Source organism: Anabas testudineus, chromosome 2 (genome assembly GCF_900324465.2).
Source record: "Anabas testudineus chromosome 2, fAnaTes1.2, whole genome shotgun sequence".
Classification (NCBI taxonomy): Eukaryota; Metazoa; Chordata; class Actinopteri; order Anabantiformes; family Anabantidae; genus Anabas; species Anabas testudineus.
The window spans coordinates 13499634-13513549 of NC_046611.1; the positions used below are offsets into that span (position 1 = coordinate 13499634).

The following is a 13916-nucleotide window of genomic DNA, read 5'->3' on the forward strand; positions in this document are numbered from 1 at the left end:
ACAATATACATTGTAATAAAAATATATTGCTTTCAAATTTCCACTTAAAATAGTTCAGTAGGCCTTTCAAGAAAATTACAATAAGCATTAAGATCTAATTCACAGCTACAGGAGTAACGTACTTGAGGTTATTTCTGCTAAAGGTGGTTCAACCAGTTATTAAAACAATGCTACACTTACTTTTCCCATCATCAATCTGTATGTTTAGTAAGTGTGTTCAGTAAAGACACAAAAGATCAATATCACATTTCATGTATGTGTTCAATGTTACACAAATTCTGTAGAAAATCAGAAAATTGCCAATAGTTCACTCACTTTTTCTTCTAAGTATAAGTAAAATATTTATTTGCAGCTAGTTGTGGGTATGAATATCTTCTACAATAAAAAACAAGTAGGGCTAGTCATTATAACACTGCAACTTGATATATTGTACAGTACATATGAACTTTCCGTATACAAAAATAGATATATCAAAACACATTTACACAAATGGGTAACATGTACATACTGCAAAAATAGCATCAGATGACAGAGGACTATATTAGCAGTTTCAGTCAATCCTTAGCTTAATGTTCAAATCACGAGAGCTTAACTACAACATGTTTGCCTTTTCTTTTTAAAAGAATGCATGCAGGCAAATCTGTGAATGGAAGAGCAGAGAAGTAGGAGGTGTTATACTGCCCTGGACCTTCAACATTCTGATCTGAATGAAGCAAAGTTTGTATTTTAGTAATGTAGTCAGAACAAATCTTTTTAAAATTGAATCATCACATGAAATAAAATCCTACTTACAGGCTTCTTTCATGATCAGTGGTGAGACTGCACTTTTCACATTTTCAAACTGTTGTACAAATGTTCAATTAACTCTCTGACAGTGAAGAAACAAGCTCGGATTCTGCTGACTGAGCCAAACCTGCACTGGCTCCCCACACCGTATAAAAATACTATGAGGTGTAAACGATAATCTACTGTAGACGTGTAACTGTTTGTTAAAAACAGATGAACACTATACTGGCAATCTGTGAGAGCTGTTGTTTGTTTCATTGACCCTTAATTACTGTGGTATTTTGTTAGTTGTTAGTTGATTTTATCATCTGATTTAATTTTAAATTGATGCAGGTAGTTTGGAAAGCTAGTCTTTTTAACACTGCTAGTGTAGCAAAGTTTGCCATTGACTTGCAGTGACTTATAGTCTGATCTTAGACTGTCATCATACACAGGTACATATTCCTCTGATCTTTTCCAATTGACTTCATTTAGTCACATCCTTTTACTCCTTCCTTTATGTCTCACTTTTGAGGTTGAAATTCCATTAAAATACACATTTCCACCATTCATCTTTGTATTGTACATAACTTAATTAGGAGTTGCAAGGTCTGAGTGTTTTTTATAAGGTGTCATTAGTAAATTAGCTCATGAGGCGTGACAACAATTGTTTTTAGGATCTCTCAGCTGCCAGTTTCAAAGCTTTAAGAACACAATATAGGAAACAAACCCAACGAGCTCAGATGTTGTACATGTGTTCTTTATGGTCCAAACACTATTTCTCCCGGTAGCTTTCAAAGCAGGCAACTGTTGTGCACTTGAGTAGCTGCATGAAAACTGAAATTCAAGTTTTGCATGTTGTTAAAAGTGAATAATAGATTGTAGCAGTTTCCATCAAGTGCTGTTCACTAAAAGAAAATACTGACATAAAATATACATGCTGATCCAACATATATTGGTGGCACATTCATCTCTGCAGCAGACACCAAACATCAGAGGTGTTAAGTAACTAAGTACATTTACCCAAGTTAAGCACACAGTAGTGAACAAAACAAAAACATGCATGTCTACATATCTAATACACATCTGCTGCCTAACAACCACTAAACATTTGGCGTAGTATTTCATCACATCAAAAAAATAATAATATCAAAAACAGTTTTAGGAACTACATTGTACAAAGTTACTGGTTAGAAAAAAATTCTACTCTGAATTTGTGCTGACAATGATCTTCTCGGGTGTGTCAGGAAAGCGAGGAAGGTTTGTCCAGTTTTGTGATCCTGATGTGTACAAATAAGGAGGAGGGAGGAATAGTGGTCCCATCTTTGGACAAAAGGTGAATGTGACGATAACCTGAAGACACAAACCCAGTGGGATTAGGAGGTCACTAAATTCCATATTCTTATTATTATTACCGTCATATAGGCTACATCAGACATACATGCCACTAAGGGGCTAAATGGCCCCTAGCATATGTTCTAACAAAAATAACACACAAAATGCACAGATGCTTAATGAAATTGATTGATTGATATGTGGTTTGCCTACTCTTAACTTTATTTAATGCTAAATATCATACTGCTGTACAATGCACAGGAAAGTGTTTTATTTTTTTACTGATCACTTAATTTATTTCAACCAGTGCATTTTATTTGTTCTTCGAATCATGTGTAGCACAAGTTGTGATTGGCTGCTTGTGTGACGTTGGTATGGTAACCCATCCATTGACTTGTTCAGTCTTACCTTGCTGCATGCAGCTGAGAGGAAGTGTGTACTGCCCTACAAAGTCATTTTTTGATGTCTTATCATAGTCTTCCACCACAAAGCGCACCATGGCCAGCTCAGGAGTGTGGACGGTGAAGCGTAGCGTGTCGTACCACACAGGGTTAAATCCTGCAGAGAGGACAAATCTCTATGTCTTAGTCAGTTCTCTGAACCCACCATTCATTCATTTCTTCCTTTTTTATATCTACAGGTACAAGTGTATGGACCCGTGTTCTATCTAGTACCATTGTTCTCGATGTATCTGGTCTCCTGTTTGGCCTGGTCTATAGGCACTCCATGGATCTCCACTCTGACAAGAGGATCCACAATAGAATCCTCCTTGATGTTGACTTTGGGAAGCTGCTGGCCACTGATCACCTTAAAAACACAGGGAAGTATTATATGTTAACATGATTAATCCATGACTAAACAGAAGAATTCTTTCTTCTCAGCTTCTTGAATTATTTTTATACCTGTATAGTGAGGATGACAGGTTGGTAGCCATCCTGATTTTGGGGCATCTCTGGGTCAAATCTTTTTGCGGCTTCTCTCATGAAAACGGGCTTCAGGACATATCCACAGTGGCCATTCTGACTGAACAGTCCATCATTCATATCCATTCCCTCACCAGCAGTCTGAAAGTTTAATGCAACTGAAAGAAAGGGAAGGAAGGAAAGAGACAAGGTTATTTTTTTTCTCATGCTATTCATGCTAATTTTCATAGAATGTGTAAAAAAAAAACTAGACTTTTGATAAATGAGATTTTAACATGGACATCTAGAAATTATGTAACGTGAGCCTGCTGTTGTATGCTATGGAGCTCACGGGATACATCACAAGTATCTTATGTGATTATTCCTCCTTCTTCAATGCATAACTTAACTGATGAACATAATGACATGCATTTACACAGTGATCCGATGATTTGGTTTTGAAACAAAAGTGACTATGAATCTTTGACATGGACAGAAGTCTTTAATTTTCACCTCTAGGTAAAGCAATAAGATATTCATTTGAGTTGATAAGACTCAGTAAGTGATTATAGAAAGGAATCCTAAATGCCTAAATGCTTTAGACAAAGTCATATCCGTGTTTAAGTTGCAGTCACCGATTTGGCACCCAGCGTTCCACATTTCCTGAGGATTGAAATTGGAGGAATCCGTTCGGAAGCCACTGGGATAAACTCTGGTCAGCTGCCGGGAGTTATGATGCACAAACTCAGCCGCTGTTACAGAGATAATACATCAGGTGTATAGTTAAAGTGTGATTGAATCTCCTGATGCAGCATGCATTATCCACCACACATTTCAAATTCAATGTGCCTAAAGAACAGAATAATGTGACTGGACATACCAGCGTCTCTCAGGTGTTTACGAGCTTTAGACTCTGTGAAAGAGGTCACCTCATAGAACTTGGAGTGGATACGTGAGTGCTTAAAGCTGCTGAAGTGGACACTTTTGCAGTAAACAACACAGTCTGACAGCTCCTTGGACAGATGCTGCTTTGTCTTCTGTGGAAGAAGGTGAGACACTGAATGCATAAATTAACATACAGTAGGAACCAGCAGCCTTTGCTGGACAGTTCAAGTAAATCCATGGTTATATTGCTTTGCTCTTCCAGCAAAGTCCACAAAACAACCCTCAGGTGGCAGCACCCCCTAGTGGCCAAATGAATTATGACAAGAGAGAAGGAGGAGATCATGTGGCATTAGCGGGTCTGATTCCTCAGAGGTAGGAGCTTGGAGCGGATGGATGGATCAACAAAGACTGGGATTTAACAAAGGAGACTGCTGTTTATTTCCAGTCACAAGTCAATTTTATTCGTTTGTTGGCCATGATCACAATCGTCCCTGTAAAAAACAGGAAAGCTTAGTTCTGGAAAATGACTGTTGAATTAGGGTCAGTATACAGAACGAAACCAAGGATCCTCATTCTTTTACAGATATTCCCTCTATCCACCCAACTCTTCATCCGAATTAATCCGTTCAGGACGGGACTTTCCCTGATACCTAACACTCTTAATGTGTTAACATATTTAAGTCATTCGAGGCTCACTGGGGTCAGTCCAATAAAGTCAACCAACTGTTACTTGAACCTCAACATGTGATAGGGTAAACCCTTTTCATGCAAAGGAATCCTGTCATGGGTGGAAGCGTAGGCCACATTGGAACTGAGGCAACCCCCATGAATTGTGTAAGTGATACTTGCTCACAATGCCAAGGAAAGGTAGGTATGCTGCCAATGTGGCAGACCCAAACAGCACCATGACAATGAAACCTGCAGAGCACCTCCACATGTATGAAAGCAGATCTGGCATGTAGTGCGTGGCTGCATTATTCCCCTACCTACACCAAGGCAGCCTTTTCTACAGGCATGTAAACCATCAGCAGCGGTACCACTGAGAGCTCACATCACTGCCAAACTCTGTACCGGTCTCACCTCTGCTCACCGTGTTGACAGGAGTGTCAGTGTGGCGTTTCACGCGTCTCGGATGCTTATCAATAAACATGATATAAAGGGCCCAGTAATTCCTTTGCTCACCTAGTTAACTGCAGCGGAAATCCTTAGACTTTAGTGCCTTCACCATCAATACAAACCCATATGTAGTTCATGTACTCTATCAGAGATGTAATAATATACTCACTGACAGCAGCAACCATTTCTCTTTGGTCACAACAATCACAACTTTGTTACAAGTTCCATTATGGATCTCATCGTACCACTGGACCGGCTCAATTCAAATGTAACAGGCCAGTTTCAGTCTGAGTAATCACCACCAAGCTCTGGACAAAGCATGAAAGGTAAGCTGTTCGAAATTACAACAAGGTTGTTCTTAAAACACAGCTAATTAAAGTGTCTTGTGTGATTTTTATTTGTAATGATATCATTTGATATAAAAGATTCTGTCTTCTCAATCCGATGATGAAATGATGATGCTTTAACACTTTGCAGTACTGAAGTGCTGTTAGTGCTGTTATATTATATAAAATGATAAGTTCTGATATCAACATGTTTACCATGCAAATATGTACCAACATTTGAAGTTGTTCTATTTTATGTATTCAGAAATGTATCCATGCCTGATAACACAGTCTAACCCTACTAAAAATAACAGTATTTACCAATAGAAGTCATTAGTGACTGCAATTAGTGCTACTGAGAGTATCATGTAACTCATTTTAGAGGAGACAGTCCAACTTTCACCTCGCTTAACTTTCGGTTTAGTTCGCTTGAAATCCAGATGTCTGGTAGAGGACAGCACGTGCCAGGAGTGGTAGAATAGGGATGAAGCTTCACTCCCTCTCGTCACTGCCTGCCTCTGCCTCTTTCTCCGCTATCACAGTGTAAACAGATCACCTTATCTAACACCCAGTATCTGCTCACTGGCTTTCAATTCTCTGCATTTTTAATGACGGAAGACACAAGTTTATGCAATACCTTTCCTCTGGAGAAAGAGCTGGCCAGATTTCTGGACATCTCTGAGTGGCTTCATACAAAACGCAGCTGAATGTGTAGCAGTTTAATTAAACAACATCTTGTGGTCCCCCCACCTCAAAAGATCCCAGGCAAAACCTTTCAGCTCAGTGGTTCCACAATGGTGGAACAACCTGCCCACCTCTACACGCTCAGCTGCTTCACCCTCAACTTTCAAAAACTTGTTTAAAACAGAACTAAATCTAAATGAAGGTTAATTTTGCAGTAAACAGCTGCCCTCACACAACATTTGAACCAGTTGGCTTCCCTGTTCAGTATTTCAACTGAATCACTCCTACAGGCCCTCAAGAGTAAGCATTGTCATTTAAATGAGAAACCTGATGACTGCAATTAGCTGGGGAGATTGAAAAAAAGGTAATTCTCTAGTTTCTAATTAGCTTTTTACAAGTGCACGACACTAGACTTCAGATGAGGAAAGTATCAGAGTGGAGTTAAAGGTGAGATCATTACGTTTAGCGATGCCGCCTCTTATTTAATATCCACTCAAAGCAGGATAAAAACAGAAGCTAAAGTAAATAATAAATAATAAATAAATCAGTTTCCACCACATGTTACAGTTCAAAGTACAGGTCTGTTACATCTGCCTGCTTGTCTAATAAACAATGATGAAGCAGCTTCTTCTTACATTATATTCTTATATATGTTCAAAACCTGTGAGCCATGCTCCCAAAATAAGCAGAGGAGAAATGTTATTGATCTGCTGTATGATACAAAATGTGACCAAGGACATAAACCAAACTGCGGATTAAACATTACAGCTCTGTTTACTCTTTGTCAACTCAAAAATTCCCACAATAGAAACTTTTAAAAAGGTTGAACTTGAGCAGCTTGGGTTATTAGCAGCCTTATTACTAATTATAAATGGTCTTTGTAATGGTAACACTTTCTCTCTGTCAATCTTTTATCTACTTCCAGAATGCAAACTATTACACTTCTGGTTAAACTGAGATTGAAACTCATGCATGTCAGAAAATTATCATCAGGAGAACAACATTCATTCAAATAGTCAATGATCAGTTCCAGCTTTATGTTTAATGTACCATTATACTGGGATACATAACCATAGTCTGTTACATCAGGCCACCTTAAAGTAATTCCTGGATTGTTCACACTGACAGTTACTTTTGTGGGAGGTGAAAGTTAAATGTTTGTACTGAAATAAATTCTTTGTAAATTCAAACAGGGCATGGACACTTTTTATTAATAGTTGCTTAAAATCAACAGAATTCAGTAAAGAGAAACTGATGTTTTCAATTAACAATCAACTATAATTCATCAAATGAAATATTAACTAAATGCATTTAATCAAAGGCGGCCATTATATCGGATTAGGCAGTTTAATCTATTGAGTGTTCCATGTATTATAATCCACCTCCAGCTTTGCCTCAGTGTTATATCATCAGCTTAAAATGGACTGAAACATATCAGTCATCTATAACAGAGTGGTTCATGACCTACCTTAAACCTGCAACGGATGCTGTCACGGTGGAGGTTATCTTTGTCGATTTCAGCTACCTCATCTTCATCGCTGGCCTCCCCGGTCAGAGAGTCCTCCACCATCCCGTTGAAACTCTCCTCCAGACCACCAATTTTCTTAGCCTTCAGCAGAATCTTCCCCTTTAGATCCTGAAGTTCAAATAAGAGACCAGGGTCTTCTTTAACCCTTTAACATCCTGACCTGAACTGAACAGATGGTCACTACTGTATGTGACTCATGAACAAATCAGGAAAGCACCAAAGCTCCTAAACAGTCTGTACATTCTTTGTGTACAGACTCCACTACCAACCTCAGGAGACGGCAGCCCAACCTTTCCATCCAATGTGGTCTTCAGCAGCTTGTCACCGAGGATGTGGTTAAGGTGTTGGGCCATAACTCTCTGCTGCTCGATACTACAGTGGTTCTCGATGGACAGGATGACTGGATATTCTGACACCTAGATAGGAGAAGGAGGAAGAGTAGGAAAGGGGTAACACTCGAGAGCAGTATTACAGAGGAAAGATAATGGTAATGTACTTGTAGTATATTTGCTGCTTCTGCTTCGCTCATCTTCGAATTTTATGTGTGATTTTTTTTAATGCCCTTAGTAAATATCCATTATGACAGTTAACTCACTCTAACTGGCCTCTATACCTGTCTTTATTTAGTACTGCTGGGTATTTAATAATGCCCAAAGTTATACTGGTAGTAAAAAGGTGATACTACCTTGAAGGCATACTTGCCCACGGCGCTAACCACGTCCTTAAAGAGTATTTTTGAGGTGAAAGTGTGTCCATGATAAACAATGGGTTCTCCATTGGCACCATCCCAGCAGTCCACTTCCACACAGCGGCAGCCACGATTCAGAGCCCTTACCAACAAATTCAGTCTGACATTAATTCATTTATTCATTCAAGCACTCTTTCAGGGTTACACAGGGCTCACACAGACCCTCAAGTTCATGTAATTTGTTAGTACCATAATTTGACTGACTCTTTTATAAATACATACGAGGCAGTGGAATGAGCCATTTGAAATTAATTTTAATTTACAAGTGCCACTTTGTAAATTAATTTTCTAAAACTCATGAATGGTGGAAGATTAATACAGGGCGACGTCACAATAAATCTCATAACTGACAAGAGGCTAAATGGAGCATGACAGAGAGCACATCAAGTGAGAGATTTCCTATCCATAGCTAATTTCTTTTGGCATCCGGAGGCTGATTTTAATAAAATTATCTTCTTGACTGAACAGGTGGCATCAAAGTCACCGACAGAAAATAGAGAATATAGAGTTACATTTCTGAGTGAAATAAATGTGGAATTTATTTATTTTAATTTAATTTATTTATTTATAAACATTGCAGAGTGCTTTTGTGGAGAGTTTGGTGGGAAATTAATTCTCTTCACTGATCACTTTCAAAGCATTTTAAAGTTCAGGCCTTTCCGAGAACAGAAGCAGAAAGTAAATAAATTAACAAAATGTCATATTAGGTGTCATACCATCCAATCCTATATAGTCCTAGTGTACCAGAAAGTTTACGATTAAACCTGACAGAGCTCAGCAGTACCTGATGTATCCTTCCACACTACTCTGTCCTCGCAGCTGGTCTTCCATCAGGTAGGTGTTGTGTGAGGAGGAAATGAAGTAATGGCAAAGCGGTTGGCTCATGTCCTGGAAGACGCCCCGCCGACGTGGGTTGAAGATGGAGCCCTCAGATGAGCCGAGGTACATCAAGAAGCCATCAAATGTCATGGCGTTCAGCAACTTGGCTGTAAATATAGCAGCATGGTGTGACATTTTTCATATATTTTTGAGCCCGCTGGCTTTAAATAGTCAATAATGTCACCTTTCTTAGTCTAAGAAAGATGCACCTATGGTGGTTCCTAACTAGGTTGGACAAATGTTCTTCCATGGCAAAATGTTTAAGTTCCTCCAAATTGTGTGGTTTTCTAACATAGACATGAACCTTGAACTGCCACAGAAGCTTCTCAACAGGTTTGACATCTGTGCTCTAAAAGACTAATAGAAGATCTTGATTTTGATGTTCTAAAAGGTTTTGTACCAACCTGGGTGTATGACTGATGAACTGTCTTTCTGTAAAAGGCCAGAGGTGACCTGAAGCTGTGCTGTTTCAAATGTTCACATTCAACTGTTCTATACTGCTTGGAAATTGTAATTCTAATAGTTCTTTAGGGGCTAATAATTTTGAATATAACTGTTCACTGAAATAATAATAAAGTTTTGAATCTAGGTAGATACAATACAGTCTTTACCTGTGTCTGAGGGCTCATAGTGCTCAATGAGCTGCTTGGCTTTCTGCTGGAAGTCATCTTCCTCCAGTTGCTCCTCTTTCAAGAAGTCCTCCAAATCACTCTGGGATAGTTTCTGACCATCGGCTGAGTAGTCCTGGAAAACCTTCAGTAGATCTTCACGCTGGGTCAACATCTTGTAGAAGAGGACAAACTCATCATCCTCCAGTGTACCTGACTGGGACTTGTCAGCCATCTGTGAGAAGAGAAAGGAACTCAGTAATCGGTAATAACTAGTCTCGAGAAACTAGTAACACAAAGTACACACTACGTAAAATCCTTAAATCGCTAGAATGGCTATAGTTTATATGCTTTCCTCAAAGACTCTCACTGTGAAGAGACGGTGGGCATGGTGCTCGTTCATATCCACATTCATCATCTTTAGTAAATCTCTCACTTCCTTGAAGTTCATCCTACCATCTTTGTTCTTGTCTGCTTTCTTGAACAAGTCACCAATCCATCTGGGTACAGCACTTGAGTAAGGGTCACGTTCAATATATAATGAGCAGATAATTATTGTCAGAAGCTGTGTAGGCCATTAATCAGATATTTACATCTCACACACTCATTGTGTGAGATTAGTAGTAGTAGTAGACATTAGTAGCTTTCATTTAGTCCATTAAGATTGTGTACAGGAAGAGAAGCAACTTGAAGTTACACTGCAGTTAATTAGCCTCTATTTCACTGTTGGTTAACAAATGCATTGAGGCTGGAAGAGAAAACTAACTGTGAATCAGTGTAACTGATTGAAAACACCAAGTGAAGGATACTGGTCAAGTTTCTCTCGTTCCCCCATGTTCTCCAGGTTCTCAATCAGCTTCTTCATGCCCCTGATCCAGGACTGCGCCTCCTCCACTGACTCGGCCACCAGGTCCAGGTTACCTCTGCGGCCGCGAAAGACCAATGTGAAGCATCGGTCGGCTGGGAACTCATCTGCAATGCTGAGTAGCACCTCGGACTGGTGGCCCTCTCGTATTGCCTCCACATCACTCACAGAAACTGGGCTCACAGAAAGACAACAGGTGTTGACACAGAGGTGAGCAAAATTCAGCATACATCCTGTACCAAGATGTTCCAGGTGATTATCATAAGAAGATAAAAATGAAATAATTAAGAAACTAACAAAAATCGTTATGCTTTTGTTTGCAACAACTGTCCCAATAAGCTATGCACAATAACAATCAACAGCATAAATAAGACAAAAATTAGGTCAACTGTTTATCCATCAGAAATACAAAATATAATCAGCACCAAAATTCATTTGGTTGTACAATTGGCACCATTATTGTACTAGTACACTTTATGCTACAGTACTTTACTATTAAACCATCACAATCAGTGAGTCGCGTGGTCTTACACGTGGAGTGGGTGTTGCCAGCCTTCTTAGACTTGTACCAGATGGTGGTGCAGTCCTCCTGCAGCTTGAAGTAGCGCTGCTTCTTCCAGCTACGAGACTTGATTTTCCTCATCACTGTACCCACCAGCATGGACTGGAGGTTGTCATCCCCCTGAATACCTGAAGAGAAAATGAGAAAATTCAAATGCAGTGACATCAGTACATGCAAGTCTAGTTCTGCTAATGTGAACATGAAAAGTCATTTGACATTTAATTTTAATTAAATTATCAGACCTTTATAAATTAATTATGATTTAGTTATGATTATTCAAGTGAGAAGTAAATATGTCATGTCAAACATGATAATGAAACTTTACCATTAAAATGATCATGCACAGAAAAACAGTCCTTCAAAGTCTCTTGATGCTCAAACCACTATGAAGCTTTATACTGTAGGTTTTACTGCTTCTTTACCACATGGGGCGACGCTGATGCACAGAAAGCTCTGTGTAGATGTGCACTTCACCCCTAAGCTTTAAAAAGCATTTTTTTTACGCCTGATGAACAGTAAGGAATTTCCTAAATGTCCCTATTGGCAGACACGCCTGCAGTTTGTTGACTCAGTTTGGATTCAAAACTACATCACCCACTGAAACCATCATCACACAGGTGTACTGCACTTGTTCTGAGGATGAAGATCCACAAAGGTTGACAAGAATTAGAGGTGTTTATTTGTTTAAAATGTCAGCTTTGACATTCGGGAACACATTTGAAAATCTTATCACTAAGGCAATGAAACCTTATTTTTTCTCTGGTGGTACCTCGTGTTACTTCAGGCTCACATTCATAGAGAAACGCTGAAGGCAGTTATCTATTCTGTACTGAATCAAGTTAATGTGTTTTAAGATTTAAATATATATAAATATTGTCCTAATTTCAATTATCAAAAAAGTTAAAAAACTATAATCTAACACGAGACAAGATCTGACTTACGGAGGCCGCTCCCTGTGGAAGCCATTCGCCGTCCTGTCACACGGCCATCTGAAGAAGAAGGCAAATGCAAAAGTGACTCAGTAGCTATTAGACTTCCAGCTTCATTCAGGCAAAGTATATGTTGTGGTCTGTTTATGGATAAGACACCTTTGAGTAGAAAACAATTCATAAAAAAGCTGAGACGCACAACATAATAAGCAAAATAGTGAAAACATAAAACCTGGATTACATCTATCATCATCCAACCTAACTGTCATTGTTTTTAAAGACAATGTTAGTTCACTCATCAAACAATGATGCAACATACAATCCTGTAATTATTTCCCCTTTTATAACTGGAACTTCTCTTATAGCCTGGTGATTATTTTCCTTTCAGCAAAGTCCAAATTACTGGATAAAGTGAGTTTAGTCTCACAGTCAATCAATCATTTATAAATTCCATTCATGAAAGACAGTCAGTAAAAGACAGTAAGTTAGTAAAAGACAGTAAAAGACAAATTCAAATGGAAACTAAAACTACTGGTTTCATTTATTGAGGTATTTACTTAACTTGTATCGGGACAACACAAATTAATAAACAGAATTATAAATGTCGCATTTAGCTAAAAGGGGACTGATATAACAGTGTCACGCTATACCATAAGTCTCGTCTCCAAAGTATATTATAGTGTTAAAGAAACCATTGTTAAAACCTTACATCTTGTCAGCAAAGTTATGATTGTGTTTCATCTTTTGAGAAGACTTGTTGTCTAGAGCACAGAATAAAGGATCGTCAGTCTTCCTCATGCAGTGCACGGCGTCACCAGGCAGCCCGCTAAGCTCATCTGGATGCTCTGTTGTGTTTTCACTGCATTCTGTCCAGTCCTGAGTTTTTTTGTTCTCTCTGTGTGAGGCTCACTAAGCCAACTAACCCTAACCCAAATCCCCGTCTCCTTTCTTTTCATTCGGGCCTGAACGGGTCGAGCTGGGCTGGTCCAGATAAAAACAACTGTACTTTCATCAGCTATGTTCATTTATATGTTAAGTAAAACAGTTTGGCCTCAGCCTGCATTAATGCTGTTATTATTCAACTGTCTGCTTTGTCACTAGTCTAGCTCGGGTAATGAAATACTGATTACACAGAAACAGACCAAAACAAATAACAGAAAAAGTCAAATGATAATAATAATAATAATACAAACAGAATAAAAAAAAAACACTTTAAACAGACAATGAAAGGCAGACGATGCACCCAAAAGACATAAGATAGATCATGCAGTGGGGGGAATTCTGAAATGAAATACTCACATGACAGTAAAGTTGCAGATAATGTATTACGTTGGTTAGATTTAGAGATATTAGGAAAATGCTGAACCACACATCAGACACTTCATTTATCTTGTCAGGTTATGACTGCCACAGCCATACTGTCTGTACCTGCCAACCCTGACACTCGCCTGACAGATCTCCAACCTCTCTTCATAACAACCTTAGTTTGAAAACTCTACCATAGCACAGGAAGGAATTTCTGGCACAAAAGAGGCAGATCTGACCTGTTGCAGGATCATCCTGGTCGGTGCCGCTGACAGTTGCAGAGCTGCTGTCTCTCTGCATGCCACACTGAGTAACAACAACTGAAGCCCGAGTCAGCACTCTGACGTTCAGCTGCCCCTCCTCCCCTCCTCCCTCTCTCTCTCTGGATCCTGTTTATCTTTTCTTAAACAGCTCTAACTGTCCTATCTTGACATGATTCCTTGGGTAAGCTGAGTCATTTGAAGCTGAAGAAAGTGTTT

General features: G+C 39.0%; 1 protein-coding gene across 3 annotated transcripts; it reads right to left on the reverse strand.

Annotated features, from left to right (window-relative positions):
• Positions 1-322: 322 nt before the first annotated feature.
• Positions 323-13783, reverse strand: plcd4a (phospholipase C, delta 4a). 3 transcript variants are annotated; one of them, XM_026361931.1, is made up of 16 exons: positions 13677-13783; positions 12145-12192; positions 11173-11331; positions 10586-10814; positions 10132-10276; positions 9780-10011; positions 9074-9275; positions 8227-8371; positions 7811-7957; positions 7482-7649; positions 3883-4036; positions 3638-3754; positions 3003-3181; positions 2775-2907; positions 2509-2658; positions 323-2118 (listed from the first exon to the last, which is right to left on the reverse strand). In XM_026361931.1, exons 1-16 carry the CDS (start codon positions 13735-13737, stop codon positions 2009-2011), a joined length of 2379 nt encoding a protein of 792 aa, XP_026217716.1. In that variant the 5' UTR covers positions 13738-13783; the 3' UTR covers positions 323-2008. The 3 variants fall into 3 exon arrangements, with proteins under 3 accessions (XP_026217716.1, XP_026217714.1, XP_026217717.1); XM_026361929.1 differs by having other exon boundaries at positions 3883-4039; XM_026361932.1 differs by having other exon boundaries at positions 324-2118; positions 3883-4039; positions 10147-10276.
• Between the last annotated feature and the right edge of the window lie 133 nt (positions 13784-13916).

Coding starts and splice junctions, on each gene's coding strand:
- plcd4a (XM_026361929.1), bottom strand. CDS start 13,737: ATGCAGAGAGACAGCAGCTCTGCAACTGTCAGCGGCACCGACCAGGAT. Junction 7,958..8,226: donor TGGGCAAGTATGCCTTCAAG/GTAGTATCACCT, acceptor TCTCCTATCTAG/GTGTCAGAATATCCAGTCAT. Junction 2,908..3,002: donor CTGTCATCCTCACTATACAG/GTATAAAAATAA, acceptor TGTGTTTTTAAG/GTGATCAGTGGCCAGCAGCT.